The sequence below is a fragment of the Sceloporus undulatus genome, chromosome 1 (genome assembly GCF_019175285.1).
Source record: "Sceloporus undulatus isolate JIND9_A2432 ecotype Alabama chromosome 1, SceUnd_v1.1, whole genome shotgun sequence".
NCBI lineage: Eukaryota > Metazoa > Chordata > Lepidosauria > Squamata > Phrynosomatidae > Sceloporus > Sceloporus undulatus.
Genome location: NC_056522.1, coordinates 26,576,538 through 26,595,901, shown reverse-complemented (window position 1 = coordinate 26,595,901; position 19,364 = coordinate 26,576,538). Strand labels below are relative to the sequence as shown.

Sequence of the window (19,364 nt, the reverse complement as noted above, 5' to 3'; positions counted from 1 at the left end):
CCAGGGATATGGTATGGATGTAGTGCAGAATATAGAATGGCTTACTCTTGATTTTCCTTTTTCATTATATAGCACATTAAAGCTGATTAACCCAGGGGTGTAGCTATGGAAGGGAGGTGAAATGAGGGCATTGTCCCGTCCCCTGAATAAGAATCCTGCCTCCTAACTGAAAAGTTTCTGCAGCTTCTTTGGACAGCTGCTTTTGGAAAGCTGATCATAGCAAGTGCCAAGCACAAAACTGGGCTCAGATCTTGTGCCACTTCTGGAGAGCTTCAGAAAATTGTTAGCCAGGCCCACCAAACTGACCACCCCAAAACAAGGCATACGTATCAGTCCTTTGTTTATAGTATATTAAACAATATACTATATTGGGTACAAAGCATGGTTCACTCAAACAAAGACATACCAATACAGTGGCATGCAGAACTATGCCCAGTAGCAACCGGGGAATAAAGACCAACCCTTTATTTATAATGCATGACCTACACCATCCAGCTTTAGTGAGTCCAGGACCTAATTTTCTACCTTTGAACCTCCTGGACTGGCAAAAATGCAATAAAATCACATTAAAATTCCTTAAAGAGCTGAAAACCCATTTCTAGTTCTAAAAGTTGGATATTTTACAGAATCATGGCATCTTAAGAGTTGGAAGGGACCACAAAGGCCATCTAGTTTAACAAACTGCCATGAAGGAATACACAATTTGTTGTTATGTACTTCCAAGTCATTTTCTACTTATGAACCTACAACACTCCTAAAAGATGCCCACCCAACCTCTGCTTGAAGACCTCCATAGATGGAGAACGGACGATCTTTGAGGCAGTCTATTGTTTAGGTACAGCCTCTTGCAATTTGAATCCATTGGCTCGCATTCTAGTCTCTGGAGCAGCAGAAAACAAGCAGACTCTGTGTTCTATATGATATCCCTTCAGATGTTTAAAGATAGCTATCATGTCATCTCTAGTAGTTTCCTACTCCTACTATATATCTCTTTTTTTTTAAAAAACGTTTGATCATTTGCCTCTTGCAGTATGTGAAAGGCTATATTTTGCTGCATCATTTGTTCCAATATGCATCAGAATGAAGGGGTAATGGACAGTGGGACTGACCGAGTCTTCTCAGACTCTGTTGCACCATGGATCTTTGCCCCTGAGAGACAGCACACTTCTCGAGACATCTTATTGGGCCACAAACCAGTTTCTATTCCTCTTAGCATGAAATCATCTATTATCACCACATGTCCCATCATCCTATGGGAATAGAAAGTAGATGTTGAAAATGGCATGAGTGTAAGTACCAGAGGGAGTTCAAAGGCCAAATATAGTGTGACCAAATGAGCTCCCATCACTAGTCTCAGCTTCTGCCAACCTAGCAGTTCAAAAGCATGTAAAAGTGCAAGTAGATAAATAGGTACCACTTCGGTGGGAAGGTAATGACATTCTGTGCAGTCATGCTGGCTACATGATCACAGAGTTCTTTTGACAATGCTGGCTCTTTGGCTTAGTATTGGAGATGAGCAACCGTCCTCTACAGTCATTCACGACTTGACAATCTTGCCAAAGGGGAAATCTTTACCTTTTAGGTACCAAAGGGCAAAATGAGGGCACTACCTCCGCAAGTAAGAATTCTGCTCCTCAAATATATATTTTCCTGCAACCCCCAAATTTCTAGAACTGCATATGGAAATACATTTTAGACATCCAAAAATGGGCAGGCAAAATTACCTAGGAAATGCAAACACAACAAATAGAGTTTTAGGTGTACGTTTTCAGTATCTCATTCTCTGCAATGTTAAAAATATGGGGAGTGAAGGAACATTTTGTTAGGGGGCAGAATTCTTATTAGGCGGGGCAATGCCCTCATCTTACTCCTCCCACATAGCTATACCCCGGATTAACCAGCTGTGTGACTAAATATTATTTTCTCCTTTAAACGAACAACTCAGGATCATCTTGCTCTATCTAGATGTTAGGGCCAAAACAGACAACAGTAAAGGAGTGGCTCTACACCGCCCCTTTGAGCACTAGATCGGGGTTGTAGCAACTGCATGCCACAGGCATGATCTGGCATTTTTCCAGGCCAAAAAGAAGCAGCAAAATGCCACTCCTTTTGGGGGTGGAAAACAGTGCCCTTTCTGTGGTCAGTGGGGTGGTGTGACACCAGCTTTGGGATGGCCAGTCTGAAGAGCCCCTCAAACCACTACTCTGGATCTATACCAAGAAAAAAACTGTACTACTATTCAGTCTTAAGGTCAGTTACGTTGTCTTGTTATACACATATGAATAGAAGAAAAGGCAAAACCAACCACAACATATAGGCCATCTTAAAAGTAATTTTAATCTTTTGAATATAAGGTAGCTGCAGAGTAAATTACTGAGTACTACATTATAGCAAACAAAGAATCAAAAACTATAGCTCTGTATTACAAGCACTGTATACACCCAGTAAAGTAGCAATACTTTTAAAAAGTTACATATACATTTAACACTGCTCTGAAGCACTTATTTTTATAAACATTTTTAAAGCAGCTGAGAAAAAGACGAACGTGTGCTTCATATTCACTTGAGGAAAGTCACAGTTCCCCAAGTATGACTCTGAGTCACTTGAACACTAATGACAGGCCAGTGCAAACTTTTTCACCTCTCAAATTGTTTAGTCAACCTATGCCAACCTGTTGGCACCCTCTAGATCAGTTGATGAGAAAAATTGTGGAGTCCTCCAGATATTATTGGATTGTAATGCCCAGCAGCTAGCCAATGGTGAGGAATACTGGGAGTTGCAGTTCAACATCTGAAAGGCTGCACACGTCTCACCCCTGCTCTAGACCACTGCTACTGAAAGTGGTGATCCTTGAACTGAGGCTGGTTCTTGGGCCATTGGTATCTGGTCCCTGGTGAGTTTTCAGGAAAGAAAGTGTAATCAATAGGCACAAATACAGAGCCAGTCCATGGCACTGGGGAAAAAATAATTGTTGGTCCTCCACAGTAAATAACCTGAGAAGCACTGCTCTAGAGGTTTTGGAATACAAGTCCAACAAATCCTAGTTAGCACTGCACTCCAAACATCTTGGCTCCCTTTTTCTTTAACTACTCTTAGACTCTAGTACACTTTGATTCTAAGCAGCTGAAGAAGGCAGAAGCTGAAATGTTTTGATACAGCATTTTGATCTTTCTGTGCTGTTTAAGACACTCTAATAACTACACATTGTAAGTATTTAACTACATATTTTCGGGTACTAGAACCCATTTGAAATGCTAGTTGATGCATTAAAAATTTTGTCAAGAGACAGAAAGTAATGACTGTAGCCTTCCATTTACTTAAAGTATATTTTTCAGGAAGTGCAAAAGTCTCCTACAATGTATCAAGTAACTTCAGTTCTGTAAGGCACATTTCAAGTTGTGTGATATAAATCTTTGATGACAATGAAATAAGAGTTTACAGTACTTTCATAGTATTGTAATGGAGACATATTGGACTGCAAAAGAGGGGTCCCTGTTGAGATACAAATGGACTTCAAATTTCCTGGACTTTAAAAATCTCCCTATTGCTTCATGGCCAGAAGGAAGAAGAGTCTTCCTGCAAAGGATATCCTCCCCAGCATAACATCTTTATTGAGGACTGAAACAACATGCAGGCATCTAACTAACATCTCCAATTGTTTTTACCCCTCCTGTTTGGTTTGTAAAATCTTGCCTGATGAATAAGCCCATGGAGCTTCAAAAGTTTACAACAAGCATATTGTGCATTTCAGTTGGCCAATAAAGGTATCACTGACTGATATCTGTTTGTAAAACGGTAGCAATTATGCTGCAAAAAATGTGACATTCCTCTTTACATTACAGCCATAATGTAACTCAGTTATGTCTTAGGTTTATTTCACATATGTACTACATAGCCATAGTGCTTTGGTTCCACTTCTGGTGCCTCGACTTCATCCTATGGAATCCTGGGATTTATACTTTGCTGTGGCACTAGATCTTTCTAAGAGAGATTCTGAAATACCTTACAAAACTATAAATCCTAGGATTCTATGCAATGAAGTCATGGCAGTTACAATGGCATTAAAATGATATTATTGTGTGTGGTGTTGTTAGTTTTTTTAAATAAAATAACTGATGGTACTTACTTCAATCTCTGGGCATGCCTTGTTTCTTTTCTATAAAATGGAGTAAGGTACTTGCATTCTGTAGCAAATATTTACCAACACTGTAAGGTGTTACCCAGAAGGGAGAATAAAGTTGTGACACTGTTAGATTTTTCCCCTATGCTACACAGACTTGGAGGGGGGGGGGACCTGGCTCACATAAAGCAATTATGTTTTGGCAACTGCTTTGTCCAAACCCACAGAGCAGCACAAGCTGTTGCCGTTTAACTCTTGATCAAGGCGAGAAATTCCTCCCTGGTTTTTGGATCTTCTCGCATGACTCCGAACATGGTGCTTGTCACAGTTTTGCTGTTCATTTTCTGAACGCCTCGCATGATCATACACATGTGCCTGGCAAGAACATTCAAAAAGGCACTTTTAGTATTTAAGAGTCAGTAGAATAGACTGATATCACATATGTTAAAATCACAAATTATGAACAGTAGGACACTATTGATTTAACTGATGAGCAACATGATCAGTAATGGCAGACTATATGATGGGATGTGAAATGGCATAGACATTTTGCCTCTGTGCCTCTCAGGAAAGCCACACTGGTTTCGATTTAGATTCTTGTTCTTATTGATACTTCTAGTTTTGATTTTGCTTTGTTTTTTGGTTTATTGACAGCCATTTATTTTCCTTTAAGATAACTTGGGTGGGGTGTGTGTATGGGGGGGGGGGGAAGAGGGATAAACCCAAACTGCACTTTTGCAGTGATCTAGACAATTTTCAGATGGTTTTTGTTAGACACGAAGCATTTTCTGCTTCCTGCTGCAGAACTTATTTCCCCCTTCTCTCCAAAAGGCTTTACAACACTTTGTCTGAGATAGAAGCATCGATGGGGTTTTTCAGCCTCAGGATGGCTCATACATGCACACATGAGGGTCAGCATTAGGAACCCAGAAGTATAGGTAATCTTTCTTTTATCTCTCTACTTTCCTATCTCTGATGGATTTCTTGCAACAACAAACGTGTTTTAGTTTTTAACCTTAGCAGAAGATCCTGCATACTTCTAGCCTGTTTTATATCAGACGTTCATGTTGTACTGGGGCACATGGCACTCTGCTTACTATAAATACCAATATGCCCTATAATTTTCATGCATTTTTTAAAAAGTGGGAGATGTAGGAGCTTGAGGTGCAAAAAATGGGGCTTGGATCAGCATACAGACTGCACACGGCTTAGCCTTCTTCTATGACTGTGCCATACCAGACAGAAGGTGTGTGAGTACATTTTTAGTGCCTCACTCTGACATATACACACATGCATCAATAGTAACTGCTATAATAGGTGTTCCCACAGTGCCATCTTTACAATGCAATCCACCTGTCTGCTTAGAAGTAATGACCTGAACAGACAGGCCAAAATAAAGCTGCTTCGGGTCACTTTGGAGGTATGCTGTTTAAATGATGCATGCATACTAAGAGGCTGGAAGCCACACCAAAGCCACGCTCCACTCCTAAGGACTGCAGCACAGCTTTGGTGCAGCTTCTGGCCTCTTAAGATCCATGTGTCATTTAAACAGCATACCTCCAAAGTGACTCGCTGCATTGTACTGTAACTACAGTATTTACACATACATAAATCCAACACAGGATTCTGGCTGACACTAAATGTATAATTGGACATTAAAAAGTCAAACTCACAAGATTATTTTCATGGCAACATAAAGAAAAGAAGAGGAGAAAGAACAATCAGCACCCACTTATGCATGCACTCCTGTAGACCTTTGTGAAAGCCATTTGGGAGGAATGTTTCAGCTGATTTTCATGGGTCCATTTCCCTAGTCTCTTCGGCATCAATAGTCCACAGATCAAAATCCCCTAGTTATAAACTAAATTGAATAAGGGAAGACTAACGTACGATGCTTCCATGACCACAGCAACTCCAACTGGCTTCAGAGCTTCAGTGATGGCTAAAGCAATCTGTTTGGTGAGTCGCTCCTGGACTAGAAAAATAATTGTTATTATGAAAAACAGGTTGCTGACTTAATCAGTTAGCACAATCAAATGCATTTTCATTGAATCTGAAGGGCAAGAAATATAGTTCTCATATTTTAATAAATTAAGCCAAAAAAAAAAAAAAAAAGAAAAAGAAAAGAAAAGTAAGGCTCCAGATACCAGAGCTTCAAAAATGTTACTTTTCTGGACTAGAGCTGCCAGGGCCCCATGCTGGTTGGGGGATTTTGATTGGCTGGTTGGGCTGCAATCCAAAAGAGTAACATTTCCAAGGTTTAGATTCAGGCATGACTGCAACTATGCTCCCCATCTGTCCCGTGCAGAGATGTAGGAAGGACAGAAGATCACACCAACATGCAGCACATGTTCTTTTTGATAGGTGAGCTCTCTTAGTTCTCTCAGACCTTCTGAGAGCCAACATGGTGTAGCAGTTTCAGCATTGGACTATGCCTCTGGAGAACAGGGTTCAAATCCCCACTTGGCCATTGAAATCCACTGGTGACATTCTGTCAGCCTCAGAGGCTGGCAATGGCAAACCACCTCTGAAGAAATTTGCCAAGAAATCCCCAGAACAGGTTTGCCTTAGGGTCACCATAAGTCAGATGACCCATAAGTGGATGATCTGGGGGAAGTGCACCAACCTTTATCTGAGGAAGTCAACCAAGTCTATGAAAACCTATCTTACAACACCTTTCACTTAGTTAATCACAAAGGTGCTACAAGATCCCTTTGCATACTTATATTCCAGTAATAGTCTGAGAATTGGACTATGACTCTGGAGAACAGGGTTTGAATCTTGGCTCAGCCATGAGAACCCACTGGGTGTCCTTGGGCAAGCCACACTCTCTTAGCCTCAGAGGATGGTAATGGCAACACCCCTCTGAAGAAACCTGCCCCCCCAAAAGTGATAGGATTGCCATAGAGTCACCATAAGTCAGAAATTACTTGAAGGCACACAACAATAACAACAACAACACAGTCACTACATACAACAGAAAGGATACAAACCTTGAAGCCTTCGGCTAAATATTTCAACAATTCTGAATGGGGAAAAAATTGACAGAGTAAGCAAATAATATACCAACACCAATAATAATAATAACAACAACAACAACCCAGCCTTCTCCCCGAATGGACTGACTTTCACTATGGACTACTCATCACCTTCCTTTGTTCCCCTGACCTAGAAGGCTTGAAAATTCCTGCCTTGTGACTCTATTTTTTTCTCCCTCTTTTTTTTTTTAACCTAGGCTGCATTCACATAGCAAAAATAATGCAGTGTGACACCACTTTAACTATCATGGCCAATGCTAAGGAATTCTGAGATTTGTAGTTTTGTGAGACAGACTTCTCTGTCAAATGGCTCTGGTGCCACATCAAAAGTACAATTCCAAGAATTCCATAGCATTGAACCATTGCCCTCCTCCCATATAATCCGTCCCATACATTCAGTTCCTCTGGCAGACATTTACTCCAGTCAGTCAGGACTAGATTGGCAGATGTCAGTCAGAGGACTTTTTCTGTAGCTGCCCGTAGACAGTGGAATGACCTGCTGGAAGAGATTCAACAGCTAAATATGCTGTCTGAATTTAAAAGAGCATTAAAGACCAGTCTCCTCCGGCAGGCGTATACAGATGATTTTTAAATTGTGAATTTTAAATGATTAATTTTAGATGTGGATTGTTTTAATACGTGTACATCTTTTTTGTCCTTTTAAAACTGATGTGTGTTTTAACTGATGCATTTTAATTGATGTTGTTTGTTTGTTCATTGTTGTTGTCCCCCACCTTGATCCATGAAGAGAGGTGGGTAAGACCACAACAACTTGCCCAGGCACAAATTGGTATGAATCATAAGCCAGCCTCTATAGAGGTTTTACCAAAGTTTGATGGTCATAGGATAAAACCAGAGCTTGGAAATGAGTTATAAATTATATAACTTTTCAGGAAATGACAAGACTAAAATGAAATGAAAGTAATGCAATAACTGATGTAACACGTAATGTTTTCTAATTATTTTTAAAAGTTACTATTAAAAGGAATTTTAGAGACATTTTGCAAGATTTTTTTCAGGGTTTTCCTCACTTTATAAACCCTCAAGTTTTGTGTTTTTTTTAACAAAGAATGTAACAGAAAAATAAGATGCAACACAACAAGCAAGTCAATAAGTTACTTTTTAAACATCTCATTGAGTAACAACAATAAATTACTCATTGTTGTTTGCAGATACTAAATTCTATAAGGATAGATTGATATCATGATTAATGATAATCAATTCTATAATGAATAATGGGAGCAAATTAGCTTTAAAAAATAAGTTTCAAATTCTGGAATAATCCAGACAATATGGTGCCACTAAGGGTGCATCTACACTGCAGAAATAATGTACCACTTTAACTTCCATGGCTCCATCCGACATAATCCTCGGATTTGATGTTTTGTGAGGCACCAGCAGAGAAGGCTAGAGACCCTGTAAAAGTGCAACAACTTTTAAAATAGTGTGAAACCCTCTCTAGATCCTCCAGAGCAACTCTATAGTCAACATCTCCTGGAGTTGACCACAGAATTATGCTGGAGAACCTACAAATGCCTAAGGAAGTGTTCTCTCTAGAAATCTTGAGATCCTCCAGCATGATCTCTGGTGGACATTAGCCAAAGAGTCACACTAGAGATTCCTGGGAAAAACATATTAATCAAATCTGCTAAGGTCAAACCCACAAATGTGGAGGGCTGACTGTACTTTGCAACACTGACTGACATAAATGACTTAAAAAACAAGAAGATGATTATAAGAACCTTGCAAGTTTGCTTAAGCCAACCACTTTCTTCCTTGGTAAATATCCAATGTGGACCTGCAGAATTGCAAATGAGATGAGGAATGAGGAATACAGAAGGAGAAAATTGGATTTACTGTAGACAATTTCTTGTCACATTTATTTGCAAGTCACTAACTTAGTACTGTATAGTCTGGTTCTGGAAGGTGGACTAGATGTTATAAAAACAACATTGAACAGTTGCACAGAAAAGACTTTTTAGGTATGCAGAAAGCTGCCTTATACGAAATGTCAGAGGCTGGGCTTCTGGGAACTGTAGTAAAAAAAAAAAAGTAAAAGTAACTTTTCAAGTGTCCAACCAATTTATTGGTTCATCTAGCTAAAGAGTGTCTACATTGGCTGGCTCACTATGGTTTCAGATAGGAGTTTTTCCAGCCTCATCTGGAAATGTTAAGAACTGAAACTGGATTTTACTTGCATGCAAAGCAAATTCCACAGCTATTTATCACCAATTCTTAGAAATACTCCACCTGCTCCTCTCCTTGAAGGGCACAGCACAGTAGCCTTACAACAGCATTAAAGTGGAATCATGGCTCACAGAGCCAAAGGACTAAGATGTTTTGCTTTGCAAACATAATTATGCCATTTGCACCACCACCCCTCCTGCTCCATATAGTAGCTGAGGCTGGGATGGACTTCCCAGGGATAATACATGATTGTCTATATTAAATGCAAAGTACTTTCAGGTAGCTTGGCCATGAATTAACAATTAAAACCCACTGGGTTAACAGAAAACACTCCTGCTAGGGAGGGAAAATGCTTGAACTGGTTTGCCAATATGAATCCATACAGCTGCCCATATTTTTTTTATTCTCCTTACATATCTGGCTTTGACAGTTCGTCACGATTTTTTGTATTGTCAGCTGAGATCCTGCATCAGAGGATATACTGTAATAGCTACACTTCCTCTCCTGATCCAAGTCCTGAAACCTACCTTAAAAGCCAACCAGCCATCCAAAGAAATAGGATTATGGGGTGCTGGTGAATGGGGCACTGCAGGATGACGTGACTAATTCTCCTCCTGACAGAGAGTGATTAAGACTTGTGAGCAGGAGCTGGCAACATCATCTTGCACCTACTCACTGATGCCACAAAACCAGTCACTTGGGACAGCTGACTAGCTTTTAAGGTGGATTTCATGAGTATTTACAATCATGACAATGATAATTAATGTGAATAAGAAATGGTTACATGGTCATACGTCTGACATCGTAACTGAATAACAGAATGCAAGCCATCACTGATATTTAAATTTAATCCATATTTGTGGATTAAACATGAGTCCCATTTTGAGAGATGCAAGGGGGGGGGGACCTAAATGAATAAATGAACAAATAAATGAGAAGGGATTTTCCCCTCTGTTGACTTGCAAACTTACTTTGGAAAAAGCTTTCAGTAGTGGCATAGTTGGAAACATTGAACTATACATGCACAACATGACAAACCCTTTATTTATTTGCTTATTTATACTTAAAACTACTACCGATATAGGGGAATTTATTTATTTATTCATATAAATGTTTATTTAAATAAATATTAAAATGTTTATTTATTTATTTAAACCACCCAATTTCAGGAGCATCACTGGGGAGAATTTACCTGCCTGGACCTGGTGAAGTGATTTCCTGCCCCCTCCCCTTGACTTGCACACTTCTTTCTCATTTGGAAATAGCTTTCAGCAGTGGCGTAGACGCAAATATTGAGTTGTAAATGATCATCATGAGATTCCCCCATGAAGTTCCAAAAAACTGGTGATAATGCCAGATGTGAACCCTCTCTGGTTATTCTCTCATTAATAAAGCTGAATTGACCTATGTCAGGACTGAAGGAGGGCACTGTCTGGAGTTGCAAGCTCTATCCATGGGGCCCTTCTGCAGGACCTTCAAATGCCTTATATTCCCCTGCCAGGACCTTGCACTCTGTACATTTTTTAAAATTTCACTTTTTAATTTTTTAAAATTAAAAAATGACTCCCATAATTCTAGGGAAGGATGGGGATTTTGGTGTGGGTCAAATAGAGGACCAGAAAGCTAGTCAGAAATTTATGGGGAAGTACTTTTATATAAATATATATATATATATATAGAAAAGTAATCCAAAAACCACAAGTGGGGTGGGAAGATTGTGGAAAACTATCAGCATGCTTTGTCAACACAGCCTACACAGTCCTGAACCATAAGAAATTTTAGAGGATCAATACCTTGCCAAAGAAAGGAACCAGGTGATGCTCACAAAGGGAAAACATCTCGATATCCTTCACAATCACCATCTCATCATGGTCCTCATCAAAAATAGCATCGTTGAGTATTTCTGCAACAAAGAAATTAAAGCTAATTATGGAAGAAAATGAAAAAGGATTTCTTTTCTCTGTTCAGTTCTGTCCTTGATAGTAACAATTCATCTCTGAAAAACTGTGATATTTACAAAACAAGAAAACACAGTTTGCTGCCCTGAACATTACAACTAAGATATAATTGAAATTTAAATATTACCATTATTATCTGATGTACTGATGTTTTTGTGGTGTAACAAAGATGCTGCAATGTCAGAGAAAAACAGGGATATTTTTGCATGTGTCTGCCACTGGCTGAGCTGCTCTGATCCTAGATCTGCCCTCCTAAACCTGGTGCCCTCCAGGTGTGATGGACTGGCCATATTTGGCTAGTAATGACATAGGCTGTAAGGCAGGAATGACAACATGCAGCCTCCCACATAACAGACTGCAGTTCTCATCAGGCTGACTGGAGCTGATGGGAGCTGAAGTCCAACAATACCTGGAGAGACAATGTTTTTTTTCCATCCCAGACTAAAATAACCTGATCCCGGACATTGAAACCCCTAAGTTTCAAGGTCACATTTTCAGTGAGAAATGCCTGGAAATTCCCCAGTCCTATGATTTGGGTTAGGAGCTGTTCTAGCCAAAAAAACAACTGAATTCCACGTGATCATCATGTCAGAATACTCATGTACAACTGGGCCTTACAATTTAATTTCTGAAACCACTATTTACACAAGGGCCACACAAACAAAGTGTGATATCTGAGCAAATGTTCAATTTCTAACTATCTTTATATACAAAAAGCATATACATATACATATACAAAATTCATATACAAAAAGCAACAACTCTCAGTTCCTAGCTGGTGCTGAATGACTACATTATAGAAATAATCTAGTAACCCAAGAACAAGATGATGATTTGTAAAAGGATTGCTAATCCGCCTCCTTCTGGGAAGTATTTAAAGAAAGAAAATAAAGAAGATGATTACTATAATCAGAGTTTAATGCAGCACTGTAAGGTAATGGTCAGAAAAAAATATTTTTGCTGTGTTACTAGAGGGTAAACTGTAACAAAAATTGAGAAATAGTAGTTACGGTAATATTATTTGCTAGAATCTATATAGAGAGAGATCTTGTAGCACCTTTGAGACTAACTGAAAGAAAGAAGTTGGCAGCATGAACTTTTGAAGACTTCAGTCTACTTCTTCAGATGTTTTTGAAAGCAGAGTAAACTGAAGTCTACAAAAGTTCATGCTTCCAACTTCTTTCTTTCAGTTAGTCTCAAAGGTGCTATAAGATCTCTCTACACACTGATTCTACAGACTAACACGGCTATAACTTTGAATTCTATTGTTAGAATCTAGTGTTACATCAACTATATTGGAAAAAATACGCATGTCTTTTGTTTTAGCATTATAATTAAAAGAAATACTATAAAATTGAATTACAGACTTGCGTTGCACAAGGCTGTGGCCAAATTCTATTTCAAAGATGTTCACAGAAACTATGTCCTAGCAATGGACAGAGCAAAAGACTGGCACCAAACAACATCAGTGTATTTTATCTTAACACTTGTACTTCTGTAGTTCAAGTGGGCCAAGAGGCAATAAGTGCCATAAATAAACAAATAAGCTACAGGAGAACAATTTCAAACTTTTAGAATAAGGTGGAAGAACACACATGCTGGGAAGCCATCAAAAGATGGTATAGTGGGGAAGGGCCTTCTAGGGACCCTCAGAGGACCAAGCTGAGACCCCATAAAAGATGGATTTGACCCCTAAGGCTCCTCACCAGTGGGACTACTGGGGTACAGGGAGTGCACTACTACACCAGATGACATCCATCAGAAGGAGTAACACTGCTGGGGAGATGGTGGTGGCATTGACACCCCTGGCACCCCAAGTAGACCTCATTCTGGTCATCAGGGGCAGTGTGGCAATGGCTCAGCAAATGGCAAATGTTGAGGCACATCTGTGCTGGCCTCTGCCCCTTTGTCTTGTGGCTCCTGCTGTGGCTGCTCTTGCTCAGGTGGAGGAGGAGGATCTACTGCAGTCATCCTCCTCCCCTTTGCTGGGTTGGCCATGTGTCCACAAGGATGGCATCTAGTGAGTGGTGGCACTCTAGCAAGCCAAGAATGTGGAGATCAGGAATGTTTTGTAGCGGTGCTTCTCTCAGGCCCAACACACACTCTTGTGCATAAAGAAGCTGAGCATTGATGGTATGAGGGGTTGTGTGGCATTGTGTGCATGTCTGTGGGCTCCCCAATTGCCATGCCAGCTGGCCTCCCACCTTCTGGCTAGTGATGAGTACAGCCATGGGGGTTACGCCATGAGCTGCACTGGGATGACACCAACTCTAATGATACCACTGCTATAATGCTTGAGAAAGTGAAAAACAATATGAAACTAGTAAGACAGCATTAGAGATGGGTTGACACAATACACAAAGCCACAAACTTGAGTTTCCAAGACCTGATATGGATAACCAAGGGCTCATGGAGATTTCTTACTCATAGCTGAAGCTGATTTGACAGCAAATAATAACAATGCTACTGGTAAGTATTAGAATAGATTGGCTTATTACCATAACATGAAATGCAAGAGTTTAATCTCTCCTGGATGCTCCCATACTGATGGTTTGTACCAGTATCAACCAGTACCGGTACCAATCAAAGCAAACTATGCACCTATTCTGTTTTCCCCTTAATGGAAATAATAAAAAAGGAAGAAGTCCTTAGAAAAGACAGAATGGTTCTAAGCAGAAAGTTATGGCATCAGGACCCTCTGTGCATAATAATAATAATAATAATAATAAGAAGAAGAAGAAGAAGAAGAAGAAGAAGAAGAAGTTTATTTATATTTCCCGCCTCTCCCTACAGATCGAGGCGGGCTTACAACAATAAAAATGGAACACCAATTTCCAGATATAAAATACATCTTAAAATCAAGACAGCACATTAAAATCCATATATCAACATATCATTCACTTACTCAGAGTGGGATGTCCCTTCAGTTTTATAACCAGATGTGATCTGCACAACTATTTCTCCAAACTTTAATTTATAATATAAGTCTGGAAGCTAGTGGCTTGCACATGGAGCAGGGTTAATCTGTAGCAGGTTTTATTATAAAATGAATTAAAGTTTAGTATGAAACTTTAAACAAACTACTGGAATTGCTGAGCCATAGACAGACAAGAAGACAAACAAATGGATCCTAGGACAGATCAAGTCCAAACTCTCCCTCGAAGCCAGGATGACTAAATTAAGACTGTCATATTTTAGACACATCATGAGAAGGCATGAATCATTAGAAAAGACAATAGTGCTAAGAAAGTTGAGGGCAACAGGAAGAGAGTGATACCATATGCCAGATGGCTGGACTCAATGAGGTTAGATGCCGGCTTGAGACTGCAAGTCTTGGGCAGAGCAGTGGAAAATAAGAGGGCTTGGAGATATTTCATCCACTGAGTTGCCATGAGTTGAAGATGATTCGACAGTTAACAACAACAATAACAAAGTTCCCGAAATAGGTCAGAACTTTGGACAGATCCTTTAACATTCAGGTTAAAACCCAGAGTGGATTCCCCACCCCATTGACAGGGCAGCAACCATGCGCTCCCCTCTCTTGTAAAAATGAAAGGAAGAAGGTGAGCACAGGGGAAAAAAGAGAGGCTTAACTGAATATTTACATGCAAAATAAGAAAGTTTACCTGCAAAAGAAGAAATTAGTCTTCATGTGCTTATTGATAGTTGTATTTTTTTAAAAGGTTTTATGATTATTCTGTTTTGTAAAAAGCCTTTTTACAAAACAGGACAATCATAAAGAGGCAGCATGGTGTAGTGGTTTAGGTGTTCCACTACGACTCGGGAGACCAGGGTTCAAATCCCAGCTTAGCCATGAAACCCATTGGGTGACCTTGGGCAAGTAACACACTCTCAGCCTCAGAGAAAGGCAACAGTAAACCTTCTCTGACTAAATATTACCAAGAAAACCCCATGATAGGTTTGTCTTAGGATTGCCATAAGTTGGAAATGACTTGAAAGTACATAACAACAACAACAATAACAATAACATAAACATTTTTAAAAGAATAAAATAAAACAGTCAATAAGCATGTGAAGACTCAATTCTTCTTTTGTTTGTGGATCATAATCATGTAAAAAATATACAAAATAGGATTATCATAAAACTTTGTAAAAGAATAAAATACAACCAAAAATAAGCAGATCAGGGTGAAGACTCATTTTTCTTTTCCCTGTGGATATGTGTAGAAAGACATGACAAAGACTTAAAATTGTACTTTACTAGCAGTAATGTATTCAAATTTTTTAGCCCAAGTCTCAAGTAAAATCTCAAATATCTACCTTCATGTCTCCAGTTGAGTCTCAAGTTCTTGCAAAATACTTTCAAGTCAAGTCTCAAGTCTGGGAGCCAACTTTTAACAGAAAAAAAAAGGAAGCGAAGTGCATTTATTTCTCTGAGGGAAGAGTAATAGGCTTGAGGTAGGAGTTGAGATCTATTCGGCAGTGTGTCCCTGCTGCACATCAGAGGAGTCTTCTAAAGCTTTTCAAAAGCTTTAGAAGACCCCTTCCACCTCAAGCCCATTGTGTAACCTATTTGCTATTCCCTTCCAAGAAATGTGACCCACACTTTGGGGGCAGGTCTTGCCTGCTGCTCGAAGTGAACAGCATAAGCAAGTCAGTCACTGAAAACATACATGTCTCAAGTTAAGTCAGTGTGTCATTTTTTGCCAAATCAAGTCCAAGTCAAGTCACTGAAGTGACTTGAGTCCAACTTAAGTCCAAGTCAATTGACTCAAGTCTACGTCACAGTTTACTACTAACAAACCCTATCTACATTTAAATTACAGCCCTCCCTCTGTTTTTGAGGGGCATCCATTCCAGACCCCCCCAAAAAAAACCAGAAAATCGTGCATATTCAAGGCCTATCGGCTTGAATGGAGGTGCCCCACTATGGGGGTGTGCCACAAGCATTTCCCACATTTCAATCCCCTCCATTTGACTCCCACAGATAAGGACACAGATCCCAAATCCACGAGAACGGAGGGAGAACTGTATTCCTTTTAATTGTTCCTCTTCTCAAAGGGGAGCAGCTTATGTGACTCAAGGGGCTTCTTAGTCAGCTTCAAAAACAGAGGACCCTTTGGAATACCTCCTGGACATAAGGCAGAAATGGCAGACATGCCTTGGAAAAGGAGGGTGTCTGGTCACTCTGCCAAGGAGGACAAGACACCGCAAAATGTAGGCCCTTCAAAAAAAAATGTAGGACATAACTAAATAAAAGCTAAAAACAGTCATATACAGTAAATATAAATTCATGCTTTTTAGTGATACTCAAAATGGAGGACATTTTGGAATTCCTTCTGGGCAGAAGATGGAAATGGGAGACATGCCCTGATAGAAAGGCAAATTCATGCTTCTTATTCATGCTCAAAATGGAGGACATTTTGGAATTTGTCCTGGACAGAAGATGGAAATGCAGGACAGGTGCTGAAAAAGGAGGATGTCTGGTCACCCACAGTCCTATTCTTTGGAGCAGCAGAAAATAAGCTTGCTCCATCCTCAAACAGACCTTCAAACAGGGCTATCATATCACCTCTTAACCTTCTCTTCTCCAGGCTAAACCTCAAGAGACCCCAAGGGCCATCCAGTCCAACCCCCTGCCATGCAGGAAATCACACTCAAAGCATTCCTGACAGATGGCCATCCAGCCTTTGTTTAAAGACCTCTAAAGAAGGAGATTCTACCATTCTCCAAAAGAGCGTCTTCCACTGTCGAACAGCTCTTACAGTCAGTAAGTTCTTTCTAATATTGAGATGGAATCTCTATTCCTCTAGTTTGCATCCCATATCCTAGTCTCTTGAGCAGAGGAAAATAAGCTTGCTCCATCCAAAATATGGCATCCCTTCAAATATTTAAACAAGGCTATCGTATCACCTGTTCTTCCTAATGCTGAAGTGGAATCTCTTTTCCTGTAGTTATCCTATGACCAACAAACCCTGGTAGAATCATAGAGTTGGAAGAGACTGCAAGGGCCATCCAGTCCAACCCCATTCTGCCATGCAGGAAATCCAAATCAAAGCATCCCCAACAGATGGCCATCCAGCCTCTGCTTAAAGACCTCCAAGGAAGGAGACTCCACTACACTCCGGGGGAGTGTGTTCTACTGTTGAACAGCCCTTACTGTCAGGAAGTTCCTCCTAATGTTGAGCTGGAATCTCTTTTCTTGTAGCTTCAATCCATTACTCCATATCCTAGTCTCTGGAGCAGCAGAAAACAAGCTTGCTCCCTCCTCAACACGACATCCCTTTAAGTATTTAAACAAGGCTATCATATCACCCCTTAACCTTCTCTTCTCCAGGCTAAACATCCCCAGCTCCCTAAGTCTTTTTTCATAAGGCATGGTTTCTAGGCCCTTCACCATTTTGGTGGCCCTCCTTTGGACACTCCAGTTTAACATCCTTGTTTTCTGCTGCTCCAGAGAACAAGCTCCAGGAAAAGAGATTCCAGCTCAACATTAGGAGGGGCCTCCTGAATCATAGAGTTGGAAGAGGCCTCAAGGGCCCATCCAGCCCAGCCCCATTCTGCCATGCAGGGACTCACTGTCAAAGCCCTCCCAACAGATGGGCCAGTAGTGGTCCTTAACCTTTGATCCTCAAGATTATTTGAGCCTCCAGATGTTTTGGACTCCAATTCCCAGAATGCCCCAGTCACTACGATCATTGTTCAGGAATTCTGGGAGCTGAAGTCCAAAAGGTTTGGAACCACTGACTGAAAGGGAAAACTTTGGACTCCAGATCCCAGAATCCCTCCCTATCGGCCAACGTGGCTGAGGCCTCTGGGAGTTGTAGTCCAAAATCCCTTAAAGGGGAGTGAGAGTGCTGCTCCAGACCGCCATTTTGTTCTCTGGACTCACCTCCGACGTTTTCTTGGTAGCCTTTGGTCAGGAACTGCATGGCCTTGGCGGCCCGGCGAGGGGTCCTTCGGAGGCCTTGCCTGGCCGGGTCCTCGCCCAGCCCTGACAGAATGGCGGCATAGGCGCCCTCCAAGGCGGGCAGCCCTTCTCCTTCCTCCCCTTCCTCCTCCTCCTCCTCCTCCTCCTGGCGCCCCAGGGCCCATCCGTCGGCCGGGTGGCGGAGGCGGGGGCGCTGCCTGGGAGGGAAGGGCGCCCTTTTCTCCCTCGCTGGGCCGCTCCCTGGAGGCACCGGGAAGGGCTCGCCGTTTTGGTACCAAGAGGCGTCTGTCGAATGGTCCTCCATTTTGAGAGGAGAGGGAAAGGGGCCACACTTTGCCCAAGGAAAGGGCGCCCTTTGGTATCTCTCCTCTCCTCTCCTCTGAGGGGCCTGGTATTTATGCCTCCCTCCCCGGCCTCCCCTCCGTCAGAAGGCGAGGGTCTTGCGCCCGTCAGCTGGGCAGCCCTGGCTGAGGGGGCCCGCCCAGGCCCTAATGGAGGGAGACACGCGTGTTAGACACGCAGCCCCGCACGTGGGGATGGATCATGGGGAGACGCCTTAATCCACCGCATTTCCTCGCCTCAGGGCTTCTCCCTCGGTCCTTCACCTTCCCTCCTCCTCTCCCCTGTTTTCAAGCATCCAGAGGCATGATCTGAGGAAGGAGACTGAAGCCTATCGAGTTTATCAGGGGGCTAATTAAAGAGAGATTAAGGAGCCCGTTTAAAGTATCCCGCAAATGAAGCGACAACGGCGAGTAATTGCGCAAATGGGCTATCGCACGCAGTCGCGCAAATAAGCCTCCAAAGGTGCGACAAGAGATGATCCTGCAGACTTAACACGGATGGATCTTTGAATTGCACCACTCTGGAAAGCGCCAAAAACTAGCCAGACGGACCAATATCGGGAATGCATTCACGCTGAAACCCCGAAAGTGAAAAGGCGGTGCACATTGATGCTTCTTTGTGACTGCTTTAATGGCGGGTTTTGCACAACGTCATGTGAAGCTGTTTTGCGTCATTATCCGTTTTTTTCCAAAATATTCACAGGATAAACTCCCAATCTCCTTCATATAATAAACTCCTAGGAAAGCTCATGCTGCCAACTCCTTTCTTTCAGTCAAATCACAGAATGATAGAATTGGAAGAGACCACAAGGGCCCTGATCCAGTCCA

The 19,364-nt window shown here is 41.3% G+C and overlaps 1 protein-coding gene across 2 annotated transcripts; it reads right to left on the bottom strand.

The window, feature by feature from the left end:
* Positions 1–3,649: 3,649 nt before the first annotated feature.
* Positions 3,650–18,811, bottom strand: LOC121920008 (GTP cyclohydrolase 1-like). 2 transcript variants are annotated; one of them, XM_042447120.1, is made up of 7 exons: positions 17,887–17,982; positions 15,585–15,655; positions 11,139–11,248; positions 8,901–8,956; positions 7,114–7,145; positions 6,011–6,095; positions 3,650–4,495 (listed from the first exon to the last, which is right to left on the bottom strand). In XM_042447120.1, the coding sequence occupies exons 1-7, from the start codon at positions 17,961–17,963 to the stop codon at positions 4,369–4,371; spliced, it is 558 nt and encodes a 185-aa protein (XP_042303054.1). In that variant the 5' UTR covers positions 17,964–17,982; the 3' UTR covers positions 3,650–4,368. The 2 variants fall into 2 exon arrangements, with proteins under 2 accessions (XP_042303054.1, XP_042303053.1); XM_042447119.1 differs by lacking the exons at positions 15,585–15,655; positions 17,887–17,982 and adding an exon at positions 18,157–18,811.
* Positions 18,812–19,364: the final 553 nt, after the last annotated feature.

What these genes read in the sequence shown, in the direction of transcription:
- LOC121920008 (XM_042447119.1), bottom strand. Translation starts at nt 18,499, where the DNA reads ATGGAGGACCATTCGACAGACGCCTCTTGGTACCAAAACGGCGAGCCC. An exon ending in CTACCAAGAAAACGTCGGAG is followed by an intron (nt 11,249 to 18,156) that starts GTGAGTCCAGAG and finishes TCTTTGTTGCAG; the next exon opens with AAATACTCAACGATGCTATT. An exon ending in ATTTAGCCGAAGGCTTCAAG is followed by an intron (nt 6,096 to 7,113) that starts GTTTGTATCCTT and finishes TTATTTTTCTAG; the next exon opens with TCCAGGAGCGACTCACCAAA.